Source organism: Gouania willdenowi, chromosome 7 (assembly GCF_900634775.1).
Source record: "Gouania willdenowi chromosome 7, fGouWil2.1, whole genome shotgun sequence".
Lineage (NCBI taxonomy): Eukaryota > Metazoa > Chordata > Actinopteri > Blenniiformes > Gobiesocidae > Gouania > Gouania willdenowi.
This window is the reverse complement of record NC_041050.1, coordinates 30046828-30065968: the sequence shown is the minus strand read 5'-3', so window position 1 is coordinate 30065968 and position 19141 is coordinate 30046828. Positions and strand designations below refer to the sequence as shown.

General features: G+C 38.0%; 1 protein-coding gene across 2 annotated transcripts; it reads right to left on the bottom strand.

The window, feature by feature from the left end:
• Position 1: 1 nt before the first annotated feature.
• LOC114466526 (ceramide kinase) lies at positions 2-18255 on the bottom strand. Of its 2 annotated transcripts, XR_003674450.1 has the most exons (14): positions 17849-18255; positions 12196-12291; positions 11998-12126; positions 11771-11899; positions 11051-11114; positions 10795-10940; positions 10024-10098; positions 9787-9939; positions 7707-7812; positions 6508-6611; positions 4668-4864; positions 3002-3291; positions 2360-2546; positions 2-1142 (listed from the first exon to the last, which is right to left on the bottom strand). XR_003674450.1 is itself a non-coding variant. In XM_028452030.1 (13 exons), the coding sequence occupies exons 1-13, from the start codon at positions 17970-17972 to the stop codon at positions 1073-1075; spliced, it is 1683 nt and encodes a 560-aa protein (XP_028307831.1). In that variant the 5' UTR covers positions 17973-18254; the 3' UTR covers positions 2-1072. The 2 variants fall into 2 exon arrangements, 1 of the variants encoding a protein (XP_028307831.1); XM_028452030.1 differs by lacking the exon at positions 2360-2546 and having other exon boundaries at positions 17849-18254.
• Between the last annotated feature and the right edge of the window lie 886 nt (positions 18256-19141).

Sequence of the window (19141 nt, the reverse complement as noted above, 5' to 3'; positions counted from 1 at the left end):
ATAATAATAATACATTTTATTTAAAAACGCCTTTCAAGACATCCAAGGACACTGTACAATGCAGTCATAAAAGCAATAAAAACAGGAGCAACATAATAAAAACAACAAAATCAGGTGTAACAGAATAAAACAGAGTACGGCACTGAGATGGTGAGTGTGACTAGGTGGTGTAGGACGGTCTGAACAGGTGAGTTTTGAGTTTGGATTTGAAGAGCGGCAGGGAGTCTATGGTGCGGAGGTCAGCGGGGAGAGAGTTCCAGAGCTGGGGAGCAGAGCGGCTGAATGCTCGGTGCCCCATGGTGATGAGTTTGGCCGGTGGGACAGAGAGCAGGGGAGTGGAGGAGGAGCGGAGTGTGTGGGCAAAAGAGAGAGAGGGTTTTAACATAACAAATGTGTAACTTCTGGCTTATTTTTGTTTATTTGGTTTGTAACCTAAATACCTGTGTACAGTTTTCTACAGATGATCAAGAGAAAAAGACAAAAATGTATTCAAGCTATTTTTAAACTAAATTCAAGTTATGTTTCAGGTTACAGTAATTGAAAAAAAAATAGTTAATATGAGAGGCTTTGCAAAAATTAAAAACGGGTTAGTACGAAAAGCTTTTGTTTTGGATTAATAAAGCGTAAAACATGAGTTATTCAACAGGAGGATAAGAGAACAAAAAAAACTAATCAAAGGAACAAAAACATTTTTACAACAAATCTCATTTTTAAAAGACATTAAACAAATTAAATATGTTGTTTTCTTTTACAACAAACATGTATAAAAGTGCCTGAAATATCAGGAAACTTTAGGTGAGACTTTAGTCCTGGAGTAGTGTTGAACAGAATACATCTGCTCCTTCACATCTGGCCTGCTGTGCAGCACACAGTACACCTATTAAGTTTAGGGACTTTGAATTGGTTGCAAAGCTAGACTTTAAAAGGGATGATCAGAGTTCTGAATTTAAAAGTTATCTTCAATCAATGCCAAAAGAACAACTATTTCTCTTGAAAAACATGTAAAATCTGGAGAACAGCAGTTTTCCATGAACTGAGACAGACACTCCTGGTGATTGCGCTCATCATCTTCTTAGATGCAGTTACGAATGGCTGCTTCCTCAATGCCCCTGGCATACAGGCACACAAGCTGGGCATGAACCCTGAGAGAAAAGAAGACATTAGGAGACACATTGGCCCTCATTTATCAACCTTGCATGAAAACGAGTGCACACTTGAGTGCAATTTTGGTCATACGACATGACCAACGTCTGATTCATGAAACACTCATATCTGACCAATCCCAGCGTACAAATGATCGGGTGTTGATAAATGCAGCGGCTGAATTCGATAGCCATTAACAGGATACACCCTCCTGTTTCGGAGGCCCCGTCCACTGAGGTCAAACAAAAAAAGAAGCTTTTCCAAGATGAAAATCGGCATCCTCTCATCTGAGGTGGAGCAAAACAAATATTTGCTTTTTGAATGTGTGAAAACTGGAGTTTAACAAGCACATTTTAATGCTCTGTGAAGTCTGCCCCCCAGTGTGCACCGCAAGCAACTTTGCAGCAGAAATCCTGGAGACACACGGATATATTTTTATCGGCCGCAGTCCTTAGGTGACAGGCAATAAAAATCACATTAAAAGAAATAAACAAAATGCTTTAAAAAGCCTTGAAAATGACTAAATGTTGTCCATTGTGTTTATTATGCCTTTAGGCAACTTCCCCTATAATTCATCACATTACTGATTGCTGCAGTGCATTTGTAAATGTTTAAGTAACTATTTACATTTTAAAGCATGAATCAGGTCCTATAGGAACTTATTCTCCAAGATAGAGCACATCACTGCATCCCGTGTGCGTGTGAACCTATGTGCTCCTGCTTGGACGATTTACCAGCAGTGTTATACGGTATCAGAAATAACGTGTTTTGTTTTTAATTCATTTTATTTTGTTTAATTCATAACTCATTCACTGCCAGCCATTTCCAGAAAAGCTACCCCCAATGCCAGCCATTTTAGAGCATTTTCACTGATTTTTTAAAGACCCACAGAATATTTTGTACCATAACAATCTAAAATATGAAACCAGAGTCTGAAAGAATAGACTATCTACCTTTATTAGAAAATTATTTGTTTGTAGCTTGTTTCGTTCTTCCGTAATCAGCAGTTGAATATAGGTCGTTTTACACAAAAATGCCAGTTTCTGAGCAAAAAGCTGAGAAAACAGCTTTTTTCTGAAAAATAGGTGACAGCAACTTTGAAACAATTTATTTTTTTTTTGCTTTAGTGACACCTCAACATTTCCTTCTATAAAACTACAAAAACAACATTGATACCGGGCTTTTGATGGCAAAATTGTTGTTTTATTTTTCTTACTGTATTTTGGCCGTCCTCCAAGTCTCTCCCCCGTCAGTCCCCACACACACAACTTCCTCCTCTTCCCGGACATGCCGAGTCTCACCACTTGCCCCGATTTGCGCTGCTGTCACCTACATGGCACCAGTTGGTCACTACATCATAGTACACGGTTGACATTCATGGAAGAGCTCCATCACACTGTCTCCTAGCAACCCCCATTGAAAAACACAATTGATGTACATATACGTCATTGGCGGCGAGCGTTTGGATTTGAAATGACCTATATTTACATCAATGGCAGTGAATGAGTTAATAATCCATTTAGATCTGCTCTGAATGTGTGTCTGCTTATGCTTAAATAACAGCTGAGGCTTGTTTAATACTTTATATTCAGTCTCAGTCAGATTTTGCTGCTGAACCACAAATCCACACACTCAGATTTGCGTGCATGAGGTCAGAGCTGACACAAGATCTTATCGTAGCGTACAATCACCTCAAAATTGATAAAAACCGACGCTTGCATAAATATAGTCGAACGCACGTCATACGCTCAGATCTGAACATACGAACGGTTGATTAATGAGGGCCGCTGACCTTTGAAAAAGCACAATGTTTCATATTTGCAGCTTTTTGGTTGCATATTTTGTCTTTCTCTCTTACTTGCAGAGGATTTCCTTGAAAGACAGAATTTCTCCGTCACAATTCCACACGGACGCAGCAGTTTTATTGCAGCACAGGCCACAGAGGAACGTTTTCTGCTCGTCTGTCTCTTGGTGCCGTGTGTCTCTTTGTAATAGGCTCTGCTGGGATCCATTGTCCAGGTAACCACTCTCCACTTCATCTGCTCCTCTCAGCTCGCTAAATTCTTCTTGTTTCTGCTCCTCGCTGACTTTTGGCAAAGAGAAGCGAACTGCCTTCACACGATGGACCTCCACAAACGGCAGATCAAACTACGAGAAGTAGGAGACTGAGTTAGTGTTTAAAATTCTCAGGAAAGTTTTGTTTATTGTGGCCAGGGTTGGGGTCAATTACATTGTCCAAATGCAATTACGTCTTTAATTATCCATATTCAATTACAACTCATTTATGATTATGGTGACCCACATTTTTTCCGATTACAAATAAAATTACAATTAATATTTTCCCCTGAAAGTCAATTACTAAAGTTCAAATTCAATTAATCACAATTAATGAGCCTTTAATAACTAGCCTAATTAACTGTATCCTTCCTCTTGTGTTAGCTTTCTGTTAGCATCTCTATGATAACAGGTCAGTTTTGACCCATGTCTTAAATCAGCTGTAAAATACACTAAAACATTATCTATTCTAAATGGTAAAATTAATAATTAACTACATATGTGTGTAAGCCATAGAATGGTAACATGTTTTGCCAGTTTTGTGTTTAATTAAATTGTAAATTACAGTTTTTATGTAATTCCCATGTCAATTACAAATCCAAAGTCAATTATCTGAACTCAATTACATTTAATTATAATTACAACCACAACATATTTTTCAATTACAGTTACAATTACAACCAGAAGATAGTCATCAACATCCCCCGCAAGATTGGTTGTCATTATAACTCACAACCTTTTCCTAAATGTCCTAAATCTAAGAACTTAGATGTATACATAAGAAAATATTATCACATCAGATCATAAAATTACTAACTATCTTAAAGGGTTTGTAAGAAAAGCTGTCCCCTTTGAAGATACCTCAGAGTAAAAAAACGGCACTATTGCAATAACTCCGGAAAAAAAATATTTGCACATTTCACATTTTCGAACTCCAGTATTGATACCCAGAAGCCACACACCGAATTTGGTTATCCTATCTTAAACAGTTTCTGAGAAAAACTGTCCCCTTTGAAGATACCTCGAACAGAGTCCAAAAAAACGAAACAAGGGCAATAACTCCAGAAAAAATAATTGCGCGCTCTGTTTCGAACACCATCAAGGTATTGATACCCTGAAGCCACACACCGAATTTTGTTATCCTATCTTAAATGGTTTCTGAGAAAAGCTGTCCCCTTTGAAGATGCCTCGAACGGAACAAGGGCAATAACTCCGGAAAAAGAAATTGCGCGCTTCTCATTTTCGAACTCCATCAAGGTATTGATACCCTGAAGCCACACACCAAATTTGGTTACCCAATCTTAAATGGTTTCTGAGAAAAGCTGTCCCTTTAACTCGGACGGAGCTCAAACCTATATCCCCCTTCTACACTTTGTGACCGGGAATAATAATTACAGCATAATTGTATTTAATTAGAAATTACACAATTACAATTATTGACCCTAACCCTGATTGTGGCCATTTCACACCTGGTCCTCTGTGCTCGTGTGTCGGTAGAGGAATTTCAGGAAGCCCAGAGGGTGAGTATCCCACACTAGAATGAGATCTCCCGTTCCATCTGCCAGGTGAGCGGAGGGCGACAGACCCAGAGGACTTCTGGCACATGAGCTGGACATACACGTGAGTGCAACACACCTGAATCTGCCCTCCACGGTCACCCACTCCCCTGAAGAGACAAGGAGAAAGAAAATCTCTGTACTTGGCTTCACTGATAGATATCAGGTGATATAACACACAAACCACTTTAGGTCTCACTTTCTTTCTGTCAAAGCAAAACAAAGCAAGAACTTTGTATGAACAACAGGTCATTGTGTTTCTGTTTGACAATGAAGACTTTTCATCTGAAGGTCTTGAATCTTTGTTTAAACACAGCAATGTTAAATATTGTCTATGTGGCTGGTTTGACCTTTTCAAACATCTACAGTAATAGCATTAAGCTGGTAGACAGGGTTTTTAAATAGTAGAAGTTAGCTGCTTAAAATTTAAAAATAGAATACAAAATTTGAAACTATGTATTATAAATGTATATAATGCTCCTCTCAACTATATTTGAAATAACTAGATCAGATCTTCTTATATAACATGTGTAAAACTCAAGGCCAAGGGGCCAAATCCGGCCCTTTAGACTAGTGTGTCTCAAATGGGGGTACGCAATGGCACTACAGGGGGGTACTTGAGACAGAGAGAGTAGAAAATTAACAAATGAAAGCAATAATAATAAGGGGTTTAATAATGTTTATTTTTAGTTTAAAATGATAATCATAATAATGATGTAGATTAAAACATGAACTGAAAATACAAGGCAGGAGATGAACGGATTATGATAAAAACGATAGAAAAGAAAATCTATTCAGGAGCCACTAAACACAGTTTTATTCCACTTATTTACAAAATGGGTCAGACAAAGGGGATACTTGAGCCAAAAAAGTTTGAGAACCACTGTTAAAAGTTAAAAAGATTTATGATGACATAAATCATAAATGATGGCCTAAATTACCAAATAATTTAGTTGTAGATATCTTAGCTCAGATATCTCAAATATTTTAATACACAAATTCAATGAAACTCAACAATATTTGGAGCATCGCAATTCTCCCATGACTGCAAGAGCTCAATTCTTCTAAATTTATTTGCCATAATTTTTCCAAATTAAAAAAAATTGGTCACCTATGGTCATGAACTTTGGGTCATGACCGAAAGAACAAGATCACGGGTACAAGCGGCCGAAATGAGTTTCCTCCGTAGGGTGGCTGGGCTCTCCCTTAGAGATAGGGTGAGAAGCTCAGTCATTCGGGAGGGGCTCAAAGTAGAGTCGCTGCTCCTCCGCATCGAGAAGAGCCAGATGAGGTGGCTCGGGCACCTAATTAGGATGCCCCCTGAACGCCTCCCTAGTGAGGCGTTCAGGGCACGTCCCTCCGGAAGGAGGCCCCTGGTCACCAAATCAATTAAACTGTAAAAGAGAAAATTCTGCAGATATTCTACTAATATCGGTCACTTATTGCCCGGATATCGTTGGCGCCTTACATACTTTATGTATCATTTATTGGTCGTATAAGTACAAACTTGGGGATATTATATAATGTTGAAATTGCTCGTTTTCCTGCCTAAAATCTCTGGCCCACTTAAGATCAAACTACTTCCTGTTTGGCCCCTGAAGTGAAATGAGTTTGACACCCCTGCCTGATCCCCAACCCATCATCAGGTTCTACACAATCAAAATAGTGGAAAAACAAAGCAAATAAAAAATGAACATCAAAGTTAACCTAATGTGTTTTATAAATATTAATTTCAAAAGAGTTAGAGATTTACCTTCTGAGTCTGTACTGGTCTGGCTGAAGCGGGAGCTGGACAGGGAGCTTGAGTCTGAATGGTTTGGGAACAATCTTTCTGTACTTCTTGAACACACGCGGCACCTATAAGCACATACACAAGAAAAAAACCAGAACTGTCGTTCGGCTTCAATGTTTGTAAAAGCACCAGCTCCACAACCTTCACACCCATTTGTTAAACTGTTATAAACCTTCTGCTTTGTTTGAAGCAGCTGCCTTAGACATTGACTCTGCACACACACACACACACACACACTAAAGCTCACCTTTCATAAAGATCAAGTTCACTACCCTCCTTACGGTGCACCCAACACCTTAGCCCGTGCAAGTGGTAGCAGTTACAGAGTCTCAAAGAGGGAATTTGAACCATTTCACTGGTGCTTAAGAATAAATGTTCTACTCAGTTTTTTTTTTATTTCAAAAAGGTTCAAAGTTTAATGCTACTTGATTGAAATTGTGCTCCCTCGAAGTGCTAAAACCATGCATGGCAAGTCATTATCACATCAAATAACGCACAGATAGCTAGTTGAGGTATCCCAAAATACAAAGAAAACAAAGAGTTTAAATAAAGGCAGTGGCTATCCGTACGGTTGCCGTATCAATATACTGACATTCTATCCGTATGCAGCGCCCCTATTTGGCCAGTTTAGGTCATGTGACTAAGACTAAACCTAACCCAAACCCTAAAAATTGTTGCGATATTGGGTTATAACCTAAACCTAACCCTAAGACGCTATGTACGTGTACTTCGGTAACCGTACCAATAGCACCGGGGGTTGTCCGTACGGCAACCGTACAAATATACACATCTGTTGATAAGAGGGATACAATTTCTGCACAAAAGGTAACACTTCTATATCAATTAAAATTGGAATGCCTTGATGTGTTTTGTGTCAAGATCTGTCATGCTGCCCTGAGAATCAGTAAAACCATAACCTTGGGATGACATTGATCCAGATGGAGAAGACTGAGAACCTTCACAGATGTTCATAAAAACTCTTTATTTCCTTAATTTCTATTCATCGCTTCTTTTAACCTGATGAATGGAGAACGTTAGGGATCCCTGCCCCCATCAAATAGGAAATATCACTGCATTGGATCATCAAATGACTTTCTATCCTAAATGTGTGGACATGTTGCTGGTGTTTGATTTGTGTGTGTATGTAGTTGGTTGTTTACCCTGAAAGGCAGCGTGTTTTATCTCTGGGGCTGGATAGCAGTGGGTCTGCTGGGAGATACTCCACTTTGGCTGCGTAGCTTCTGTTTCTCAGGTACACCAGTGAGCCTGGGTGACGCAGAGGAGTTAGGTTAGAACAAACCACACAACACCATGACACACACACAGCATTCAACAGAGGAACCAGGCTTCTTTAAAGGAGCTGCTGTCAGTGACAGTTTCCAAATGAACCGCTTTACTGACAAATACATTGAATATGGACAAAATGGAAATGTTGATAATTTAATTTGTTTTTAGTAAGAATTTTTTTTTTTTGGCAGAATAGATGTTTAAAAATTAAATTTTTGCACTGATTAAAAATTGTTTGTTTTTTAGCTAAAATTTTGATATTTTCCAAACATCATATACTACGGCTCCTAAATTCTCATTTTTTAGTAAACATTAAAATATATATTTAGCAAGAATTTGAAACTATATTTACAGTAAAACATAATGCACTGTAGGCAAAATCTAAAATCTGTGTGGATCGTCTGTGTAGGACAGTCTGAAGATGAGCCGGTTGGTGTCAATCGAGCTACAATTGTAGGAAGAGAGGTTTTATAAGCTTTACAGTTTTTTTTGTTTTTTAATCAAAAAGAGTATTGCACTTAGCAAATTGCAATATATTTAATTGTACAAAATTTTCTTCAGTATTGGGGCTACATTTTGGAGAAAGTAGCAAATCTGTAGCAAAAATTATTGATTTGTTTTGAATTTCCAAAAATTTTAACTTTAGAAGCTTTAGCTGTGATAGAAATTACATACTAACGTACTACTCATACTACGTCTGACGTCAAAATGAGTATGTAGTGCGTTCCAATTCCATAGTATGGAAAGATTGAGTAAGCGAGAAATACCTGGATGTATACTATATTGGGACATTTTTTAAATATGCACGGTGGGCACAATAGTCATACTCAACCGCCCCATGATGCATTGTGAGAGGAATGTAAAATCGTCCTGGGATTAGCTTCGAGCTAAAAGCCAAACATCCCCGTTTCAAAACGAAAGCATTTCTTCTTATCTTCCATTAGTTCTCTTATCTTCCACGCTTTTGTTAATAGGGCTCTTATTCTGAAGTTAACCATAAGTTAGCACAATGTCCGGGTCTCTGAAAATCTCCAAAATGTCAGCATGAAATGTTTCCGCAAGTTTTATGGATCAAATGACCACATGTTGATATTCTACTTGTTCACTTTCTCACATAAAATTATTTCAGAACTTTCAAGGGTGGCAAATCAACAGAGATATTTAGCCTCAGTGTGCTTCAGGTTTTTGTCATTGTAGGTTTGAAATGCATCTTGGGAAACTTGGAAGTACACTTCAGTGGGAACGGTCCATCCTAATCATACTAATAGTAAATAGTAGACAGTACATACTCAATGAGTTTGTGGTGTGTCGTATGTTAATATGCGATTTCGAACACAGCCTTTGTGTAGCGCCACCTTTAGGTCTACTGGCCTGAGGCAATCTGGCATGGGACTGAACCTTTGAGCAAAATTTGGTAATTGTTCATGCATGGGAAGTAATTGATTTCTTCCAATGAAGAAGAGGAACTCACAGGATAACAATGGGTTCCCTCGACTTAGGCTGCTTGGCCCCTAATAAAACATCACCACATTAGATTGTTCCACTGGGTTTTTTCATTGTCCAAAAAGCTGAACTGGAATAAACCAGACTTATTTTACCAAAATGATTTCATTTTAATCATTAACAAACTAAAGACAAAATACGTTCTGTTTGTTCTCCTCAAAATAAAACATCTATGTTACACATTTACCTTTATTCCATCCCATCTTCCTTTTCTACACTTAGGTTATGTATTGAGCTGTTACCCAACTGCTTGTTGATGTGCTGTGTTGATGCCGTCGCCAAGCTGAGATGCTACATGACTTTTTCCTAACATGAACTCCACAGCGTATTTTTCTTTTTACAGGCAATAATGACTCATAGGATAAAATTGGCCGGGACGCTATAAGTTATTTTGTGTGTTCCCTTCCCTTAGCTCTAAGCGCGGCCTCTGAGTGCAACATTTTCCCTGACCTGAAATGTCATATCTGAGCGGTCCCATCCAGCGGTGTTTTTCACTCTCAGCCAGTACGTCTCCATAGAAGCCATAACCCAGCAGGGACACTGAGTAACGCACTATAGCTGAGGCATGATGAACGGAGCACACATCCAAAGGCTGGGAGTCTCCTATAAGAAGTGAAGTTAGCAAAGCAAAAAGTTATATCTCATATTGATAAGCTACATTTATTTGAATAAAGTCTAATTTCTTACCAATAACAATGTGTAAAGCTGAAGTTAAAGGATCAATCACCCCCACTGTGGCGTAGCACACACAGTCTGTGGAGCCTGCAGTAGATATAAAACATCAGTATGTTGTCGTCGTTCAGAGGTGGACTGGCCATCTGGCATACCGGGCATCGTCCCGGTCGACCTGAAGTGGGCTGGTCCGATCCGCTATGTTTTTTTTTTTTGACGAGCGAGTGGAGGCACACATGGTAACAGGTGACCAAAAATGGTCCAAATGTGGCAAGAAAAGAGTGTAGAGTGACTAAAATGTCCCAAAATCATTCAAAAGTGGCCAAAAAATGAGCAAATAAAGAGGAACCAGGTGGTATGAAATAACAAAGGGTAGCTTTAATGGGCAAAATATGGCAAACGATAGTGGAAAAAGGGCAAAAATGTTAGCATATTTGAATGAAAAGTGGCCACAAAAACATTAAAGAAAGAACACAATTTGGGTAAAAGTGTCAAAAAGAACTTGCAAAACAATAAGGGATATTTATTTGCAAAGGGTAGCTAAAGTCTGAAAAAAGTGTCAGAACTTTTTGAAAATGGGACAAAGGAAGTTGCAAAACAAAAATAGGTAAAAAGGGGTTTCAAAAGTGTCCCACTGTTAAGGTTTTCTATAATAATTCAAATCAAGACATAAATAGCCACGTGCTGATCTGGACACAAAATGCCAGGGCTAAATTTTTGTCCCAGTCCACCCCTGTTGGTGTCCCACAGCTTAAAACCAGTCAGACCTATATTAATAACAGTGACCTGCAGGGATGATGCCAATGTGAAGAGGGCAAGGCTGCAGAGTGACAGCAGGATCGTTCTCACAAAGACCAGCCTCTTGTTGTGTCCGCCCAATCAAACCGTGGAGTAATTCGCTGAACATGCCATCTCCTCCCACACACACCACACTGGTTAAAAAACAAACAGAGTCACTGTTGTTAAAGCACTGCACTGCAGGCTTAGCATTTGCTCTGTGCTCTGACCACAAAGTTTGCACATTGGTGTTAGGAGTGCTTACCCATCAAAGCCAGTCAGGTTTTTCTTCAGGAGGTAATCTCTGGCCTGGTGTGCTCGCTCAGTCACTGAACAATAAAAATAGGCCAGTTATGAAAGAACTGTATTAGGATCAGAGGTGTAAACAGTACTGATGTGTCCTACTCAACTAGAAGACATGTTACTTGATTGAAATTGTGCTCAAGTACAAGTAAGTAATACATAAAATACTCAAGTACAAGTAAAAAGCAGCTCAAATAAATAGTACTCAAAGTAAAAGTTACCCCCCACATTTACTTTTGGTAATAAATCTTACCACGGTTCCCTTGCATACAGTAAACATTTCATGTATAAACAAAGGCATCTGTACAAAATAAAATGTTTGTCAAATGTTCTTTTTAATATGTGTTTTTGTGTTTGTTTGTATGGTTTTTATAGACCCCGAGTCTGAAATAAAGCTATCTATCATTCAATGCTGTTTTTTTGTCTGGTCATTTCATTTTTTGTAGTTTCACAATCTGTCTGTTGATCATTTTAAAACAAAAAAATAACTGGCTGGATGTGGAAATGTAACCATTATTTTACTTCTCTTAACACGTACTTAAGTAAATAGAAATATACTGAAAAAAGTAAAAGTACCCATAAAAGCCACTCAATTACAGTAGCGCTAGTGCTTGTAATCCGTCACTTTCACCACTGATTAGGTTTTACCCCCAAAAATTATGCTTCGATTAATTTTTTTTACCTATTACATGGGAGCTGATACCAGCAAGCTCAAACACAGGGGCGACAACAGAGTGGTATATCTGTCTCCCTTTCTTCTTTCCTCCGAAAGGATTAATGAACACCAGCAGTTTGTGTGGGCGTAAGGGACCTGAAGAACACAGTTGCAGTAACGTTTGAATAAGGTACAGAATCAGGAATCAGCACAACAAAATACACAGAGCCGTCATGTTAAGGTTTGACCCATACCATGAGTTTTGAGAGCAGTCCTGAGGTGTTCGGTCCACTGGTCTCTGAGCGTCCGACTGAGACAGGTGAACTGGATCCGGCCTAGTTGCCATAGCGAGCCTCCACTGGTGCTTCGATTCACATAGAAAACTGGAAGCAAATGACAACTCAATTATAATACATCTTTTTTGCGTAGTTTAGAATCTCTCAAGAACCCACCAGTGAAATCTTTTTCCGTGTCCTCAACTGACTTTCGAGGTAGAATCTGCAGCCGTCCTTGCTCCACTCCGATCACCTCTGATACGGGCACTAAAACTTTAAGCATGATGCAACAGAAAAAACATGAGCTGGCATGCATTGTGTACAAAGTCTATAGTATACATGATCCAAACATTCATCACAGAGGACGGCACTCATTTGTCAACGATTACAGTTGACCCAGTGCACCCCGCCACCGACACCAACCCCAGACCCCAAGGCCCCCCTGTCAACATCCCCCATGGGGAGGGCCCAGAGAGCCCCCCGCCCAAGACCCCAGCAGAGGAGCCAAGGCCCACGCCCAGCAGACGGCCAAGCAGCTGGTGGATGCCTGCCGGCGGGCCCAGGGCCAGCAGGGACCGGTCCCCAGGCGAGAAGGAGCAGGCATAGAAGCAGCACCGGGAGCAGCCCACCAAGGGATGACGACCACATCCCCGGCTGGCTAGGGCACCAAGGGGACACTGCAAGTCACCCCGCCGACCCCCAGGCGCATCGAGCAAGTCCCCCAGAGCACCCCAGATCACCTTTTATCGATGCCGCCCGCGCAATGAGCCTTAGTCAGCACGTCCACCCCCCACACCGGCGCGGCCTGGACCGCCCCCAAGGCAACCATGAGACGAGATAAGCACCAAGCCACACCCGAAGGGAAGAGGCACCCCCACGCCCCACCAGGCCGACACTGCCTGGAGAGACCCCGCGAAAAACAGCCCCCAGCAACACCCCCCACGCCTCCCAAAGACCCGCCACGCCTGACCACACCATTCTTATGTATTTGTACTCTACATGGTGGCCCAGCCATCAACAGAGGGGCCGGGCCCCCATCCCGACAGGCCCAAGTGTGTGAACCTACCCACCACCCTGTTAATGGGGAATGGAGAGGCACTTCTATATCCCCTGTGTGAACGTGTGTGTTTAGTGAATGTATGAGATGCAATTAAAAGAAAGGGGATGGAGGAGAGCAGTGCTCCCCACCCAACCTTTAGTGTGTTGAGGTGTGATTCAAATTGGAGGGATTGGGAGGGCAACATGGAGGCCACCCCCGATTACCCACGTGCCAACACGAGACACCCCCGACACCAGCGGGCTCCAGGCAACCAGCCCCACCCCGCCCAAGGCAGCGTCGCGCCGCACCGAACCGCAGCCAGTCCCTGGGCAGATGGCAAGAGAGCACGTCCTGAGATGCTCAACCCAAAGACCCACCCCTGGGACACCCCCGTCCCAGCACAGCGCCCACAGGGTCCGGCGCACCCAGCCAGCAGACCAACCACTCCCAACACAAATCCGCCAGGCCAGGAGCCACAGGCTCTACGGGAGGCCCCATAGCACCCCCAACACGGTAATAGAACAATACAGTACATGTCTCGATCTCACATGTACGACAGAGTTTTTGGTGTTTTTTTATATACATGCAAGTTTGTTGAGTTCCACAGTTTTATGGGCAGTTTATTCCATAATTGAGATGATCTAAATAAGACAGACTTTTGTAGTAAATTAATTCTAGGCTGAGTAATGACCCAGTCATGACTATAAGCACTTGAGGCAATGGTGAATAGTGCTTGTATTATGGTGAAGTCTGTTAAAAAATAAATTGGACTATGGTCACCACTCACTTTTTCAAAATATTAAAGTCTGTTAAAAAATAAACTAGAAACAGAACAAGCTGTTGTAAATCAGTGATTTTAATTTCAGATCTATCAGTGGGGTTTGTTTGTGTGTTTTTTTTTTATGTATAACTGCTCCAACACACCTGAATATTATAAATGTCTAATTAGAGAAAGAATGATAACGAATTCATCACGTTCAGGTTTGTTGAAGCAGCGAGTGGGACAGGGGACCTACAATCATTAAAAAACAAATTACAGCAACAATGTAAAATTTTAATTTAAATAATTTATGAAAAAATTAATTTTAAAAGTGTTTTGAACAAAACTAAACTTGGCCCAGGTCTACATGTGGGGGAAAAAAAAAAATCACATTTTATTTCTCCAATTACAAAGGGTTTGGTGAATGCACTGATGAAGAGTTATTATTATTATTATTATTATTATTATTATTATTAATAGTAATAATAATCATAATAATAAAGTATATTCACATATATTATATGAATATAAGATAATATTGTTAATTGCACTTTTTATTTGAAAAAAGAAATGTGAAGAATAATAGTTTTGTTGTTTATTTGATTTCTATTCAAGACACTTTAATAAGAATGACAGTATATTGTTACTATAAGCTACAAATTTTCATTTTTAACATTTTTGGTTGGTGGTGTGCATGCCTTGGGATTTTTTTTATGAAAAGATGTACTTTGGCTCAAAAGAGATTTGGGAAACTCTGCTCTGACTAAATGAAATGGTATCTATGTTTGTATCATGGACCACCTAACACTGAATATAATCCAAATACATCTAACCATAGCTGAAGTAACTCAAACATGAAATAAAAACTAAAACATCAAAATTAAAGATACTTTGAGAAACAATTCAATTTTAAAAATGTGATGTTCTTTTGCAAACCACTGGAGGACATACAGTACATTTTGGAAAAAGTTATTTTAGTCTCGTTCATCGGGGGCCAAATCAGGCCCTTAATCAGCCTGCATAGGAGAAAGTAAAAATGTCAACTTTAATCATTCTGTAATGTACCAAAAAATTCTAAATTCAGAAATTAAATTAATCTCCACAATATTGTGCAGGGACGTGTTGATTGTATTCTCCAATCGTCTAAAATTCTGCAATTTCATCCAAACAATTCCACAATCTTTCCCTAAATTCCACAAAACACAAAATTATAGAGTTTTGAAGAGACGATCCACCACTGACATTTGTAACTTATTGCTTGGATGTTGTGGATGCATTACATACTGTATATATCAGTTATACACAGAAGTGCAAACTTGGGCATACAATTTTTTTAATTGGTCTTTTTCCCACCGAAATCTGCGGCCCACTTGAGATCATTCTGCTCTGTATTAGATCTAACCCGTAAGGATCTGCAAGGGTTTATGTCATGCTAGGTGTTGGCATATAAAAGTGTGAAACAGTGATTCTCAACTGGTGGGTCGGGACCCAAAAGTGGGTCGCGGATCTGTACTGGGTGGGTTGCGGAAAGTTGGCCAAAAAAAAAAAACTTAATGTCTGTCATGTGTGACTTGTCTTTTATTTTGAAAGAAACTTTTCTTTTGCCAGGCGTGCTGTGAAAAGCATGTTGCACAGCAAAATATATACATTTATGTTTTAAAAAAGATTATATATACGTGGTTGGTTGAATTAAAAACATTTTTAAAAAGTGGGTTGCGATTGAATGACCGAGGCAAAATGTGGGTCCCAGGGTGAGACGAGTTGAGAACCCCTGCTCTAAAACATGCAGGCCTGAGCCCCTAAACTAAAGGATCATGTTTGGACACTGGAACTATGTGATTGTGGACACTGGAATGGCATATATATATATATATATATTTAATCTTGTTATTTTATTTTTTTTAAATGGAATCAAATATTATGCCATTCTTACTTTCATACATCAGTATTTTTCAACCTTGGGGTCGTGACCCCATGTCGCATGAAATATCTAGTAATTGATAAACAAATGTAATACAGCAATTACTAAAAATATATGTTTTTAAACATAATACTTTTTTCAAATTAAAAAATTACAATCTTAAACAACTATTTTATACTTTCACTTTATATATATATATATATATATATATATATATATATATATATATATATATATATGGATAAAATGCAGTAAAATAAATATCTGCATCTTATCACTTTTGTACACTAATCCTGGCTATACTGTATTTGAAACACAGTGTCACAAACATGATTGAAAAAAAATAAAATAAAAAATTGAACTATTTCTAAAAGAAGACGAAAATTGTTTGGGGTTACCAGAAATTTGTGACATCAAAATGAGGTAATGATGACGTTGCAGTTGAAGGCATGCTGGCATCACTGTTGCATGTATATTTAAAGCATTGTTTGCTGTAAACGTCTTTTCTCTTTGTGCAGTGTGTCGAGTTTGAGCTGTTGAACTCGTTTTTCACGTTTTAAACTCACAGTTCATTAGACGGCACAGCACACCTTCTCTGAAATAACTCAACTTTTATGCACATGGCTTTCAACCTCGCGTACAATAGAAGTGGCAAAACCAGAAAAATAACACGTGGAATACTGACAAATACCAACAGTTTCACACCTTGTTCAATCTAGGACACTTACTGGTATTTGGCTAACAATAACACAATGAACAATCTGTCTATGGTTTGGACACACCTTTCCATTTTGGTAACAAGGAAGTGTATGCTCTAATATTACAAATTATTTCCAAATCCATGTTTTAATAAATACTTGAGCGTTATCGTGCAACAAAATATAACAATATTAAAACAAGATAATATTTGTCGAATGTGAGAGCGGTAGCGCAATTAATGGTATCAATTTCTGCCAGAAATTGTATACATACTAATATTGTTGAAAATATCTTAAATCGGGGCTGTCTAGACTGTTCTAGTTTGAGGTTTAAAAAAAAAAATGTGTTATGCAAAGTTGATACATAGAAATATTTTTGAAGAATGTCAAGATGATGACATGGTTTTGTTTTAATTGCACTTTAAATAGGAAACATCTGTCCTATTCATTAAAAATAATTACTATAATTATTATTATTAGTTATTGTTTTATATATATTCATATTGAGTTGAAAAGGTTATATCCAGAGTATACAGTGTTCATTTTGTTGACTACATTTTTTTTAAGTGACAATAACTAGACTATGAATTTGTTTTTTTTTGTTGTTGTTTTTTTTAATACATGTGAACAAAAAAACTTATCAAAATATATTGATATTTTAAATCAATAATAAAAACGTTAAAAAAAAATAATAAGAAATTATAATAATGTGAACATGTGGTCTTACACATTGATTACATTAAATCTGTCTGTGTATTTGCAAACATTACCATCCAATATCAGGTTGATAAAAACAAAAAAAAAAAAAAACAAAAAAAACACTTGAGCGACTATATCTGTAATAGATTCAGTCGACTAAAATGTTAATGTCATTTAGTTGACTAAAACTAGAATAAATTAGTCCTATAAGTTGCATTTTAGTAAATAAATTAATTAATTAAATTATGACTAAAAAAAAATCAAAATGTGTTGTCAAAATGAACACTGCCTGGTAACTTTGTATATCGTTTCTACAATCCACATGATGGACTTTCTTTGGTCCGCGTGCTGTGGGTTTGACACCATTGAGTTTTTCTCTCCTACAGGATTCAATAGCAGCCACACACACACACACACCATATAATGGTAATAAACGAAAAATCGTGCTACAACCAATTACCTGCGTTATACCTTATTAATGCAATTATTTAAGATCACAAGAAGAAGAAGAAGAAGAAGAAGAAGAAGAAGAAGAAACAAAGAAGAAGAAGAAGAAGAAGAAGAAGAAGAAGAAGAAGAAGAAGAAGAAGAAGAAGAAGAAACAAAAAAAAGAAGAAGAAGAAGAAACAAACAAAAAAAAAAAAAAAAAAAAAAAAAAAAAAAAACAAGCATACGTACAGCACGGCGGGCGGTGTGGGTATTAAAACACTAACCTGTTTTCTTATCGCGGTTATTTTTATCCAACTCGGTCCACTTGAAGTGCCAGCCTGTCAGAACCGCCCGGTACCGTTTTCTGCAGACCCACACACTAGACTCAAATCCTACGTCGGACTCCATCCAAAAAAAAAAAAAAAAACAATGATTACATTCAACATCCAACGCTGTTACACCGCTGAGAGTTGATAGTTGACAGTCTGACACGTCCCGCCATCAGTCAACAGTCTTTGCATTTTCTTCGTTAAATATTGTAGTTTAATACTACAAATACACGTGTAAAATTAAATATGAATGTCTTTATTCATTTCATTGTTATAGAAAAGATGAAGCCATAACAATGGTGGGTAAAAGTCAGACACCGACTCTTATCCCAGCCCTATCTGCACTTCCTCTGTTACACCTGCTCAATTTGCATGCAACGATCCTGATTGGATAACCATGATGTTACCTGAAATATTTCAGCCAATCACTGCAACTGCAGAAGCCCGTGCCTGAGAACCAATCAGAAGCAGCCAAAATGAACACATTTCAGGCTGTAACTCCTGTTAATACTACTGCTACTAGGTGTTATTTTCCATATGGCATTAATAAAATAAAATACATTGTTACCAATAGTAAAAAAAATAAATAATAGTAATAGAAGCTAAGGATGTTATAGTCCATTAATGACACAAAATGACAAAACCAGATTATTACCTGATAATCATGTATATAGTAACACTGCATAACACGGGTAAGATAAACCAACATACTTCACTATGAAATCCTGCCTATAATATTGCTCTATGTTATATTATTTACTTCTGTAATCATCTATTTTACACCATAAAAAGCTATTGTAGACATGAACTACAGGCAATTATTCCTGTGTGACAGCAGGATTAGCAGTTAAAGAATCTGCTAATCATAATGGGCAGTTTTTCCTAAATAATTCAGTTTTGATTCATCTGATAAATCTATTTACACTGAACATTATTTAACTTATAAGTTTACTTTACTAATGAGTCTGACGATCTTAAAACTCCTTTCAAACCATACTTATTTATAAAATGCTAAAACGATTTTATTGCATTATTTTGTCCATAATAGTAGTTTTATACCCCCCTTTAAAAATAAAAAAACAATAAAAAAATAAAATAAAATATATATACATAAATAATATATATATAATAAATAAATAAATAAATAAATAAATAAATAAATAAATAAATAAATAAAATAATTAAAAATAAACGCTTTGTAAAATACATAATGAAATTTAATGACTGATTTATAAGTACGTAATTTGT